At 40.9% G+C, this 12,611-nt stretch overlaps 2 protein-coding genes across 2 annotated transcripts in view; both read left to right on the top strand.

The window, feature by feature from the left end:
- PCMTD1 (protein-L-isoaspartate (D-aspartate) O-methyltransferase domain containing 1) overlaps positions 1-12,611 on the top strand; it is a 548,363-nt gene that overhangs the window by 57,506 nt on the left and 478,246 nt on the right. The gene's annotated exons all lie outside the window — the stretch shown is intronic.
- The window catches only part of PXDNL (peroxidasin like), a 557,041-nt gene continuing 555,058 nt past the window's right edge, over positions 10,629-12,611 (top strand). Inside the window, exon 1 of the mRNA XM_069099924.1 lies at positions 10,629-10,885. Within this exon, the coding sequence (XP_068956025.1) occupies positions 10,722-10,885 (164 nt within the window). The 5' untranslated portion in view covers positions 10,629-10,721. The remainder of the gene's footprint in view (positions 10,886-12,611) is intronic.

Here is a 12,611-nt window from a genome sequence, read left to right as displayed (position 1 = left end):
TCCAGTCTAATTCTGAAGGAATGATTCTCTTCAGTGAGCTTTTGAGAATCTTTTTCCATCTGGCAAATTTGGCTTTTTAAGGTATTTTTTTGTTCATTGACTTTTTCAGCCTCTTTTGCCATTTGAGTTAGTCTAATTTTTAAGGTGTTATTTTCTTCAGTCAGGTTGTTGACTCATTTCATAACTTTCTTGCATTGTTCTCATTTCTCAATTTTTCCTCCACTTTTCCTATTTGATTTTCAAAATCCTTCTTAAGATCTTCTGTGGCCTGTAACCAGCTCATATTTTTCTTGGAAGCTTTTGTTGCAGGAGTTCTGACTTCACTGTCTTCCTCCTGTTCCATGCTTTGATTCTTTTTGTCCCCCAAATAGGAGTGTAAAGTTGGATTGCTCTGCTTGGTTTGCTTCCTTTGCCTGCTCATGTTGCCACTCAATTATTTGATTTTTGGGCTTTTTGCTGCAGTAGGACTCTGCTACCAGACAGGGTAGCTTCATCCCAAACACTGGGGTTTTCTCAGCTGCCTAAGGTATTAGTTGGGTGCCCTCTCTGAAGCCTCCACACACTCTGGCAAGCTGGTCACACACCCGGGGACCTCCAACCTAGACAGTGATCCAGATCCAAGCAGGTTAAAAAAGCAAGAGCAATTACCCCTCAGACTGGTAGCTTGGTCCCCCTACAATCTGCAGGCCAGGAGCTGAAGCTGCCACGTGCCAGTGGCTGCACGCTCCATAGCTTCTCAGTGGCTTCTCCCTCCAGGGAATAAAGGTTGGATCGCACTACCAAATCCCAAAGTTTTATATCTGATTAAGTAATAATTTACGTATTCTGGTTGAATGGCTATTATTGGCATTTTTTTCTAGAAAAGATTTTAAAACATGAAGATCTACTTCTAATATAGTGACTGCACTTACCTCACACTTTGTCCTTATCCTCTATGTTTTGATACTTCTGAAAACCGCTACAGCTGCTAGTGATCTGAAGTCCCTTTAGCTGGTGTCTGGTCAGGCCACCCTGGGGCTAAGACCTCCAGCTGAAGCAGGGCTGGGCTTAGCTCCCAGAGTGCTGTGCTGGCCCCTTCCTGCCAGCCTGCCGGGCTGTTCTCAGTGGGAGGTTAGCTTTTCTGTGTCATTTTGTGGGTTCTGTAGCTCCAAGGTTAGAGCTGAACAAGACATGAAATTCTTGTCTACTTCCTTTTACATAAGAGGAAGGTATGTTCAGTGACAGTGTGATGCCCTAGTCATAATACACGAGTAGTTGGTGACATAGCCAAGGCTAGTATGTACACAGGTTTCATGATTCTTAGGTAAGTGTAATTTCTGTTATTATGCATCATAATGGAGTTTATTGATGACCCATTTTATAAAAAATTAACAAGACAAAAGCAGTGCTTCCCATTTTTTATGCAACTATCAAGCACTTAAGGCATTTTTCTAGGAACTGGGTATACAAACACAAAAGTGAGACAATGCCTGCCCTCCAGGAGTTTGCATCCTCTTGGGAAAATAAAACTTCATAGGGGATATAATGATTTTTGAGGGGATTTAATTGGCAGAAGACCATCAAGAAGGAGGAATCTAAACTGCAGGGGGTAGAGAAGGGAGTAGAGCTTCCAAGAAACAACATACTAGGCATGGGGAGCAACCTGTTCATAGGAAATGGGAGAGAGGGAATGTTCTGTACAGGGAAGAGCAAGAAGGCCAACTTGGCCAAAAATCAGTGTAAGAAGCAAAACCTAATCAGTGTCACAAGGCAGGCTGCAATCATATTGGGAAGGGCTTTAAATTCCTTTTTATCCTAAAAACAATAGGGAGCCCCTCAATCTTCTGAAGGAGGAAGATGACATGGTTAGACTGTTTTAGAAACACTGATTTTGAAACTGATGGATTGGATTAGAGGGAGACACTGGATATGTGAAGACCAATTAGGAGGCTATTATAATAGTCAATTCAGCATTACCATAGAACAGTTTCTTGTGAATTTGAGTGCCTAGAATTATGGTGGTACCCTCAAAAGAAGAGGGATGGATTTGCATGTATGAGTGGAAAGTAGGTGGTAGTATCTCAGAAGGTAGTTCAGGAGAGATGAGAGGGTTGAACATCTTGATTTAGGAGATGATAGCTGGATTCATGGGTTTTAATGACTTTTGTAGTCAAGAAAGAGGACCCTAGGAGAGAGTCCAGGTGTGTACAATTGTAGGGGTTTTGGGATACATGAGATTCTTTTAGGTAGGAAGGTGAATAAACATGAAATGCCTAATGGACACCAAGTTGGGAATACAAAAAGAGGTCAAAGACAGTTCCTGCCTTCAGGGAGCTTAACAAATGTCAGGAAAAGCCAGGGTGGAGGAAGTATCCAGAAGTACATCAAAGATGGCAAATGCAGAAGTGGCAACAAGGATCAGGACTGAAAAATAGACTTTGGATTTAGCAATATAGAGAACATTGGGTCATGTTGATGACATGGGGGTCAAGGAGTTCATGAGTCCAGGAACCCTAATAACCAGAGTCCCTGGAAAGCAGCCTAGAATGAATTCATGGACACAAGCACTCTTTAAGCTAAGGTAGCAAAGATTTATTGTTGCACTATACAGCAGGCAAGAGTTCTTAGGGAACCTGCAACCTTAAAGGAGTACAATAAAAGTTTATATAGGATATTCTATAGTATAACCTGTGCCAATTATGCTAACTAGGTGAATCAGGGCCATATCAAGGAGGAGTTAAAGTGGTCAGTTCTTAAAGGAACATATACTTTTAATGTCTACTGCGCAGGTATATTGCCCAGAATTCACTGGGAAATAACCAAGGTGGGGCTGCATGGAGGTGTGGTTTTAGGTTTGAAACATCACCAAGTCAGCTAACGGTCAGGGCTGACCATGCTGCCACCCAACAGTGTCATGTTTGACAAGATGGATGCTGGGAGTTTAGTATATGCCAAGCCTAAGGCATACATAACGAGGGATTCCGGATGCATATAACAAGCTAGGGAGTTACTTATAGATAATCTAGTGAAGGATTCATAGGTGCAGTTTGTTATTGTACCAAGAGGAGATAAACATTTGGCTGGGGCTTGATCATGAATGGTTGCTATGCAGAGTACTGGTTCGAGGAGATAATGTTCTGAGGCTAGGGAGATTTGAGGCTAGGTAGAGATGTGATTTAACAAACTGGGGTTCAAGCACAGGGACCCAAGCACCCCATCAATGAGAACACTGTGCTAGGTAACTGCTAAGCAATGAGGTTACAAAAAAGCAAAATGTTCCTGCCCTCAAGGAGCTCATTCTAATGAGAGAGACAAAAAACTATGTACAAACAAGCTATATTTAGAATAAATGGGAAATAAAAGAAGTAAGGCACTAGAGTTAGGAGACTGAGAAAAACTTTCTGTAGAAAAAGGAGATTTTACTTGGAAGCCACAGAGAGCATTTCAGGTCTGAGGGACAGTTGGAGAAAATGCTCTGAACCTCTGAAACAGCAAGGTTGTCTGTCGCAGGATCAAAGTATATATGGGAAAAGAGTAAGATGTAAAAAGACTGGAAAGGCAGGGAGAGGGTGGGTCATGAAGGGCTTTGAACACTAGAGGATTTTGTACTTGGTCCTGGAGGCCATACAAGAGTCACTGGGGTTTATTGTGTAGGGGTGTCTGTAGTTTAAAGAAATGACTGGTGGCTAAATGGAGTGATGTATTGGAGGATAGAAAGAACTGAAGCAGGTAGGCCCACCCAGAGGATGTGGGGATAGGCCAAGCATGATGAATGAGGGTCTAAACCAGAGTCCTGGCAGTTTTATCGGACAAAAGGTGGCATCTTCAAGAGAAATCACAAAGCTGAAAAAGCCAAGCCTTTGTAACAGATTGGCTATTGGAGGGGGAGAGTGAAGATGATGCCTGGGTTTGAAACTGCAGGATTTGGAGGATTGCATGGCCTTGGTGGGGTTAAGGGGAAAAATCATTTCAGTTTTCAGCATACTGAGTTTCAGATAGATACCCATTTCAAGATATGTGAAAAACATAGAGAAGTGAAATGGGGTCCGCAGAGAGATTAAGGTTGAAAAGGTGAGAATCATTAGCCTGGAAAAGATAATTAAATCCACGGGCACTGTGAGACACACCTATGATTAGAGAGCCTGGCTTAAATGAGGATCAAGACTAAAAAAGAGCAGACAGGCAGGAGGAGAACCAGGAGAGAGTAGTGTCCCCAAATCCTAGAGAGAAGAGACTGTTGAGAAAAGGGTGGTTGTCAGAAGCTACAGAGGTAAAAAAAAAATTATTAGGATGGAGGAAAGGTCATTGGAACTGGCAATTAAGAGATCACTAGTAACTTTGAAGAGCAAAACATTCCACTTCAGTTAAATGTTGAGGTCAGAAGTCAGATTGTAGAGAGTTAAAGTGAGAGGAGAGAAAATAGCAGGGTGTCTATTGTCAAAGTCTTCTCAAGGAGTTTAGCCACAAAGAGAAGAAGAGATATAGTATGATAATGGGGGTGGAAGGATGAAGTTGGTTTGTCTTTTTAAAAGTGGGGAGACGTGGCCATGTTTGTAGGCAGTAAGGAAGGAACCAGTAGTAGAGATTAAAGATGAGAGAATAGGAATCACAAAGGGGATAATCTGTTGAAGACAGGATGAAACAGGGTTGCTTGTGCACATAGAGGGGGTAATGAGTGATACCTTGGTAATGATTAGGGCCATCTTTTCGTGTGAGACAGAGGGGAAGGAGGAGATAATGACAGAAGGTATATGAGTGATATGAAGAGGAGAGGAAAAGAGGCAGCTCACAAAGAATGGTTTCATTTTTTTTCTGTGAAATATGAGGCAAGGTTCTCAATTAAGAAGGTTGGGAGTAGGAGATAAAAAGGTTTGAAGAAGCACTATGGAAACTAGAATAATAAGTTTATAAAGAAAGTATAGAAGAATTGCCAGGCAGCAATGAGGGCCTAGGTAAGAATGTGTAGCATTTATAGTGGACTCAGTAAGAATGGGTTGCTTGATTTTTCTCCACCTTCATTCAGCACTATACATATGTAGGAATGAAGGCAACAGATGGTTGTAGTAATCCAAGGCTAACCTTGATAAGTTTTAATCAGCAGTATGATAAGGAGGACAGGGACTCAAGGGAAAAGAACTGGTCTACCAAGAGGTCAAGAAGGGGAAAAGAGGAGAAAGTGGCTAATACAAAAATGTATTAGATAACTGAAGGGATCAAGGGGTTGGCAGATAAACAGTAGATTTTGGCAAGGGAAAGTTGAGAGAGAGGTAGAAAGACAATAGATAATGGTCAGAGAGTTTCATAGTTGTGGTTTTTTTTTTACATTTTAATTTATTATTTTTTAAACATTCTATTCTTTTTAAATTTTTAGTTCCAAATTCTCTTCCTCCCTTCTTCCCAGTCCTCTTCCACCCAAAGAAGGCAAGAAATAGATCAATTATACTGTGAATTCATGAAAAAATTTTTAAGGAATTATTTTCTTCAGTGAATTTTATATTAAAAGTCAGGCTCTGCTCTTCTGGGGGTGGGGAGGCATTGTCCCAAGCTTCAGGCTTTTTTATGCTGCTGTTTTCAAAGCTCGTTCTGGGGGTCTGCAAATTTTTGATGTTTCCAAGGTGGTGTTACCCTGGGAGAAGTATGGGCACTGCTTTCTCCATCTGCTCTCTGGTCTTTACCCAGCAAGGGCCCCTGGTCTCCTGCAGTTACAAGTGCTGGTGCTTCTCTTTGCCTGGGGATTGTGACCAGGTACTCTCTTCCCTTATTACTAGTGCTTCTCTCTCCCCTTGAACTGTGACCCAGAACTCTATTGGGGTTGCATTGTGACTCGATTGCCTCTAACTGTGAGTTGAGGGGAATGAGTGGAGGTTCAGCCAGCATTTGAAAGGCTGGCCTAGAGGTTGTTTCATCAATAGTTATGCAGGTGTTGGTGACTACTCAAAGATGGAAGGAGTTGGAGAGGAAAAATTTAGGACGAAGGGAAGTTTGTTGCTTGTTGAACACACTCTAGAGGCCATGGTGGTAGGGATGTTAGCTTTTGGTGGGGCAGAAGCATTTGGCATAGATAGGCGTTGTATCAGGTCTCTAGGCCTTCTCTTGGGGACCAAGAGCAGAGGAAGAACAGACTCCCCACAGAAGGTTTTATTCCACTCTTCTTAGAGGTCAGGCAACTGCAATAGGAGATGGAAGTCTCAGAGAGGGGAGATGGAAATTGCACTGACTCAGATTTAGGTTGCCAGGCCCCTAAGGGCCTTCCGCCAGAGGACACTCTTTGGCCATTCACAGCAAGAGATAGAAGACGTGGTCAGAGGAAGGTCTCACTCCTCTTCTTAGTAGTAATGGGAAGGAAAGCCAGATTGCAAGGGATTTGGAAGTGAGAAAGTATTGGCAGTAGGTATTTGGAAGTCTGTGAAAGAGACTGTTTAAAGAGTAATAGCTTGAGAGGATGGAATAGTCAAGCTTTTTAAAAATTTTGTTTTAATGGGAGAGATCTGTATATTTTTTGTGGTCAATAGAGAAGAAGCCAATGAAGAAGAGGCTGAAAATTAGGGAAGGGGGAGTGTGCATATGGAAAAATCTTTCTGATGAGATGGGATCAATGGTACAAGTAGAGACATTGGTGTTTCCAGGGACAGGCATCTTACCTTTGAGGGAGCAGCAAAATAGGAGAGAATAGGGGATGACATTGAGATGACTTAAAATGTGGAGTTGGGGAATAGAGGGAACTCCCCTAGAATTGCCTCTTTTTTTTCCCATGAAGTGTGTGAAGAGGTCTTCTGCTGAGAAAGAAGAGGTGGAGAGGCAGAGCCAGGATGGTGCAATGAGATCAAGGAGTTGCTTGAGTTCACCCCCAATTCCCTCCAAATACCTGTAAAAAATGACTCTAAACAAATTCTAAAACTACAGAACCCACAAAATGACAGAGCGAAGCAAATCTCCAACCCAAGACAGCCTGAAAGGTCAACAGGAAGGGTATGTTGCAGTGGGCTGGGAGCAGAGTGCAGTCTGGCGTGGGCTGTGCCAGAACAGACAGGGACTGAGCAGGCCTCAGGGCACTGAATTGCTGGCAGCTGGGGCTCTTTCCAGACTTCTCAACCCACAAACACTGAGGACAGTGGAGGAACTCTGTGGGACCTAGGTGAAAGAGGAGAGTGATCCCTTGGGGTCTAGTCTCGACCTTAGGGTGTGGAGATGGGGTGGTGGCAGCAGCAGCAGTAGCAGCAGCAGCAGCAGCGACTGCTTCCAGAGCTCTGTGCCCTCAGATGATGGGGGATCAAGCGGCTGATACAAAATCCCTGAAGCCTGGGACAGTACATCCAGTCCCACTCCCAACCCCCCCACCTCCTACTCCCCAATTGGAAGCAGAGTTCTACCCTGACAAAGAGCTAGAAAGTCAAGTATTTGGCTGGGAAGATGAGCAAACATAAAGAGAGTCAGACTAATCTAGAATCTTATTTTTATGAAAAAGAAGATCAAAACATACAACCAGAAGAAGACAACCAAGTTAAATCTCTTGCATCAAAACCTCTGAGAAAAATATGAATTGGTCACAGGCCATGGAAGAACTCAAAAAGGATTTTGAAAATCAAGTAAGAGAAGTAGAGGAGAAAGAAGACATGAATTTGGAATAAATACTGGGAAGTAGCATAGTAATCAGGAAAGAATAAAAGAATTGGTATGTAGCCATGAAGGCTCACAAATATTATAAAATCAAATCAGTTTAACTCATACTTATTTTATTTATGTACATCTTTTTTTTCTTTTTTTTTTTTTTGCTTTTTGGAGGGCAGTTGGTGTTAAGTGACTTGCCCAAAGTCACGCAGCTAATAAGTGTGTCTTGTGTCTGAGGGTGGATTTGAACTCAGGTCCTCCTGACTCTAGGGCTGGTGCTCTATTCATTGTGCCACCTAGCTGCCCCTATGTACATCTTCTTTAGGGATGCTAGGTGGAAAAGTTGACAGAGTGCCAGATGTGGAGTCAGGAAGACTCAACTTTGTTAGTTCAAATCTGGCCTCAGACATTTACTAGCTATGTGACCCTGGGCAAATCTCTTAGGCCTGTTTGCCTCAGTTTCCTCATCTGCAAATGAGCCAGAGAAGGAAATAGCAAATAACTCCAGTATCTTTGCCAAGAAAACCCCAAATTGGGACATGAAGAGTCAGACATGATTGAACAACACACATTGTCTTTTGACTAAGACAAAAATCTTGCATACAAATGGTAAAAAGTGAACACAGGCTTTATTTATTTACTAAGTATAAGGGTGCCTTAAGTAATTCTTTTTTAAGCAATTGGGGTTAAGTAACTTGCTCAAGGTTACATGGCCAGTTATTTTGTGTGGGCTCCAAGTATCTGAGGCCAGAATCGATCCCAGGTCTCCTGACTCCGGGGCCAGTGCTCTTACTGCGTCACCTGGCTACCCCCACCTTAAGTAATTTTAGCTAATATTGCTGCATATTGAAATTTACTTCTGCTTGGCATGAGTACAGAACTAACACTTTTCCTTCAAGTGAAGGGTTTTTGTGTGTGTTTTAAGTGCTAAGCATAACAATTCCATCCTACATGATGGTAGCATCATGTACCACTCCATACCCCCAAATCTTTCCTTCCTGAGGTTAAAGATCCCTAGTTCCTTCAACTAATCATTATATGACATAAACTTGAAAGCCTTCTTACCTTTCCTTCTCCTTGTGCCCTCTAGCATCAACGTGTTTCCTAAAATAGGGTCCATATTGAATACTGTGCCCCAGATGTGGTTTGAGCAGGGCACAGTATAGTGGACTTATTGATTCCCTAGTCCTGGATATTATGCTTTTCAGTGAAGTTTAAAAATGTCAGCATTTTTTGGCTGTCATATCCTACTGTGCCTCACAGGCTACATATATCTGTTTCTTTTGTAACTCTACCCAATTCTATCAAGTCTGTACTAGCTTGATATGTGTATACTTAATTGACAAAAGAGATTCCTTAAAGGGAAAGGGATGGACTTCTTGCCTCCCTCCCCCTCCCCACCTCAAAGGTAGCAAAACAATATCGGTTGGTTTATTAATCTTGAATTTAACATTCATAGCATTTATGCATCTTTTCCATGCACAGAAATAGGTGACAGTGGTACCTGTTTGTGTGATTGTAGGCAGGAAGAAGTTGGCTCTCCACATCTCTTTTCTATTCCCCTCACTAATTTGTAAACTTATATAATAAAATCATTTCAAACTTCAAAATTCTATTTTTGTTTTTTCTTCTCTTGTTAGTCAAGCAAAATAATCTGTCCTTGAAATTGTGTGCATTCCTGCCCCCCAAACACACATCAAAAAAAATTTTTTTAGATTAAAATCACCTATTTAAACAGTTTGCCACAAGAGGGCAGTATTGGCAAACAGTAGACTTTAAGGGCTAGAAAAGCATATCATTTGAATTTTTAAAGATTGTCAATAGCACTTCACTTGGTTTTTATTTTACCCTGATATATGTTCATTTATCTTGTGTTATTACCTCAATTTGAATCTGTCAGTTTAATTTTTTAAAAATGTACTATTGTAGAGGAGTATATTTGAATTTATATTCTTCAGATTAAAATTTTTAAAGAGTTCTTTAAAATAATGTATACCTAAACAGATATTTGTTTTAAATTTATCTTGTATTAAGTCGCATTTAAAGTTTAAAGTTTGTAAAGTACCTTCTTCACTATAATACTGTTTGTAGATAATTCAAGTATTACTTCCCTCATTTTAAAGATGAGGAAACTAATGCTAATGGAGAATATAACAGTGTTCTTATACTTTTATATTATATATTATATTATTATATATTATTGTTATTATATTTTGTTACCTGGCTATAAACCTAGTGTTTACTCACAAATTATGCCCAGGTATGGAAACTCTGAAGGCAAGAACCATTTTCTCTTTGTTTTTGTAATCCTCTGTGCTATCACTGAGCCTGTTATAGAGTAAGTCTTTACTAAATGCTTGATTGACTGAGGCATGCATTAGAACTATTACAGTGTAAGCATCAGGTCAAAAGTTCCTCACTAATAGAAAATGAGAGGTTGACCAAATGAAACTTTTTTTTTTTTTAATAATAAAACTATCTCCTCCATATTTTACTCTTGCAGACTTATTTGGTGTTAGAGCATCTTTTCCACATAGTTTCATAGATTCACGAATTTAACATTTAAACATTACCACTAATTTGACTACTTGTAAAGTGAACTTATTTCCAGTTAAGCATACAGTCTACTATAAAAAATAATTTTTACCCTGTCTTCACTGAATATTAAATGATCAAACTTTGGAGTAGTGAAGGAATATTTGTGCTTAGATCATCTAATTAGAAATCTACCCTTTAGGATTTGGTGACGTTAAAAGACAAAAAAGAAAATCAGTTCTGAATTGATCCTATAAAATTTTAATCAAGCTGAGCTTCAAAAGGAAAGCTAGGGGCAATGAGGTTGTGTCCTACATAAATGTGCAATGGAATGCACCTTTGAAAAAGTTAATATTTATATGAGCTTGTTTAAAGAATTTATTTGCGGGGGGGGGAAGAGGACTTTTACATTGACAAGACTAATAATCTGCCCTTCTGAGCTCAGTGCTGCCCTGTGCCCACAGCCTCTGTAATGTGATCTCCCCCCTCGCTGATTGGATAGGAGTTGTGCTTTCCTTGAGAGCCTCTCTAAAGCGTGGCTGCTACAATCCCCAGCAGCCCTCTCAGCCTTTGCTGCCGCCGCCGCCGCGGATGCAGTGATGGAGCCCAGACGAGGCTGTTGGACCGCTGGCTTTCTCCTGGCTGTGTGGGTCCTCCCGGCTCTGTCCTGCCCTAGCCGTTGTCTTTGCTTTAAGAGCACCATCCGCTGCATGCACTTGATGCTGGATCACATCCCTAAGGTGCCACAGCAGACCACGGTCCTGTAAGTTTACACAAGCCCTCGCAAACTTGCTCAGTGACAATCCCCTTCTCCTGCCCCCACTTCCACCCCACGGAGCTTCTGTCTGCTGGGGATAAACGTCATTCTGTCGTAACTTTTCGTGGGAGCCTGATACCCTCCTTGCTTCTGCATTTCAAGTGTTTTCCTTTCTGGACAACTGTGGGAATATGCACTGTCAGACTTTAAGGTTTTTTGTTTTTGTTTTTTTGCTTTTTGGAGGGCAATTGGGGTTAAGTAACTTGCCCAAGGTTACAGGGCTAGTTTTTTTGTGTGGGTGTTGTGTCTGAGGCCGAAACCGAACTCGGGTCCTTCTGACTCCAGGACCGCGCTTTACGCACTGCACTGTCAGACTTTATGAAAACAGGGCATTTTATTTGATTTATATGCTTAAATTTGAATTTCTAGGAGTAGTTTTAAGTGAAATAATTCTCCTTGAAAATGCTCATTCTCCCCCTCTTCTCTTCCTCCCCCCCAAAGAAGAAACACCAGCTTATTTTAACACCTCTGTACTTTGACTTTTTTTCATTCTTTCCCTTCTCCCCCTATATCTTTGAAACTCTAATTGAAGCAGTGTGATAGTCTCATTTGTAGTTACATATAACTCTGCTAAATTGAACTCTGAGATCTTACATTTGAAAGAAAACTTTAAAATCAAGTAGTTCAGCCTCCTCATTTTATAGATGAACAAAAGAGCCCAGAGGTTGTCACTGGCTTAGGTCACATAGTTGCAGCCAGGCCTTGGATTTCACCCTAGGTATCCTGACTCCTTAGTTCAAGAGCCCTGATCTTTTCATTACCTTTTCCCATTGCATAAACCTGGAACTAGTTTCTCCACTAGAAGCACTAATAGAGAAACTGAGGAGTGATGGAAGAGAGTTCTCAATTTATTAAAGTTCTTACACTAGAGCTGCTATTAAATTGAGCATCTTCTGATTAACTTTCAAGTTAACTGACCAAAAAAAAGGGGGGGGGGATGTTGTCAAAAGAATTAAAGGGTAAGCTTGTGCTAACCTAAATGGTCAAGGTGATGTTTGCTTTCTAGTATCTTTTCATTCATTTCACTCTATCCATTCATCTGTGGATGTGAGACTCTCTTTGGACATTTAAGATCTTGGAGCCTGAACAAATCACTTCTAACAACTTATTTGGGAGAATAACAGGGTGAGACAAGCAACTGGGGAGTGGGAACTCCACGATAGTCCAAAAACATTCTGTATGTGATAATACAACACAAAGGTCAGGTAATGGACCTGCATGTATACATTTTGTAGCAGTTGTTTATTCAGCACTTTGTTAGTTTGCAACCAAGAACAAAACTAAGACTTATGGAATACAAGTCCTTTGGGAAAATGTCTAGTAAGCAGGCATAAATGGAGATTCAAGGTTTTCAACACAAGGTGGTGGTAGATACAGATTTTTGTTTCAAATAGAGGTAGCCATTTAACTTATCAGGTGCCTGAAAATTTAACATTGAAAGAACTAGCTGTTAGAATTCGACATAAATTGATTGTAGGAAAAACTCAAGTGCTTGAAAAGTATGAAGCTAGTGGTCATAATAATTCAATTAAAATGATTGAATTGAGGGGGGAGAAACCAGGAAATATTTTCTCCTATTTGTTCATAGTTGCTCTCGAGGATCTGATGATTTTCCAAGCAGAGTGAAGGACAATCAATATTAAGCAATTTTATCTGAGCCACAGTTGTCTGG

Source organism: Petaurus breviceps, unplaced genomic scaffold (assembly GCF_028583685.1).
Source record: "Petaurus breviceps papuanus isolate PSGF00001 unplaced genomic scaffold, PetGlider_PUasm1.0 38, whole genome shotgun sequence".
Taxonomy (NCBI): Eukaryota; Metazoa; Chordata; class Mammalia; order Diprotodontia; family Petauridae; genus Petaurus; species Petaurus breviceps.
This window is presented reverse-complemented; position numbering and strand designations above follow the sequence as displayed.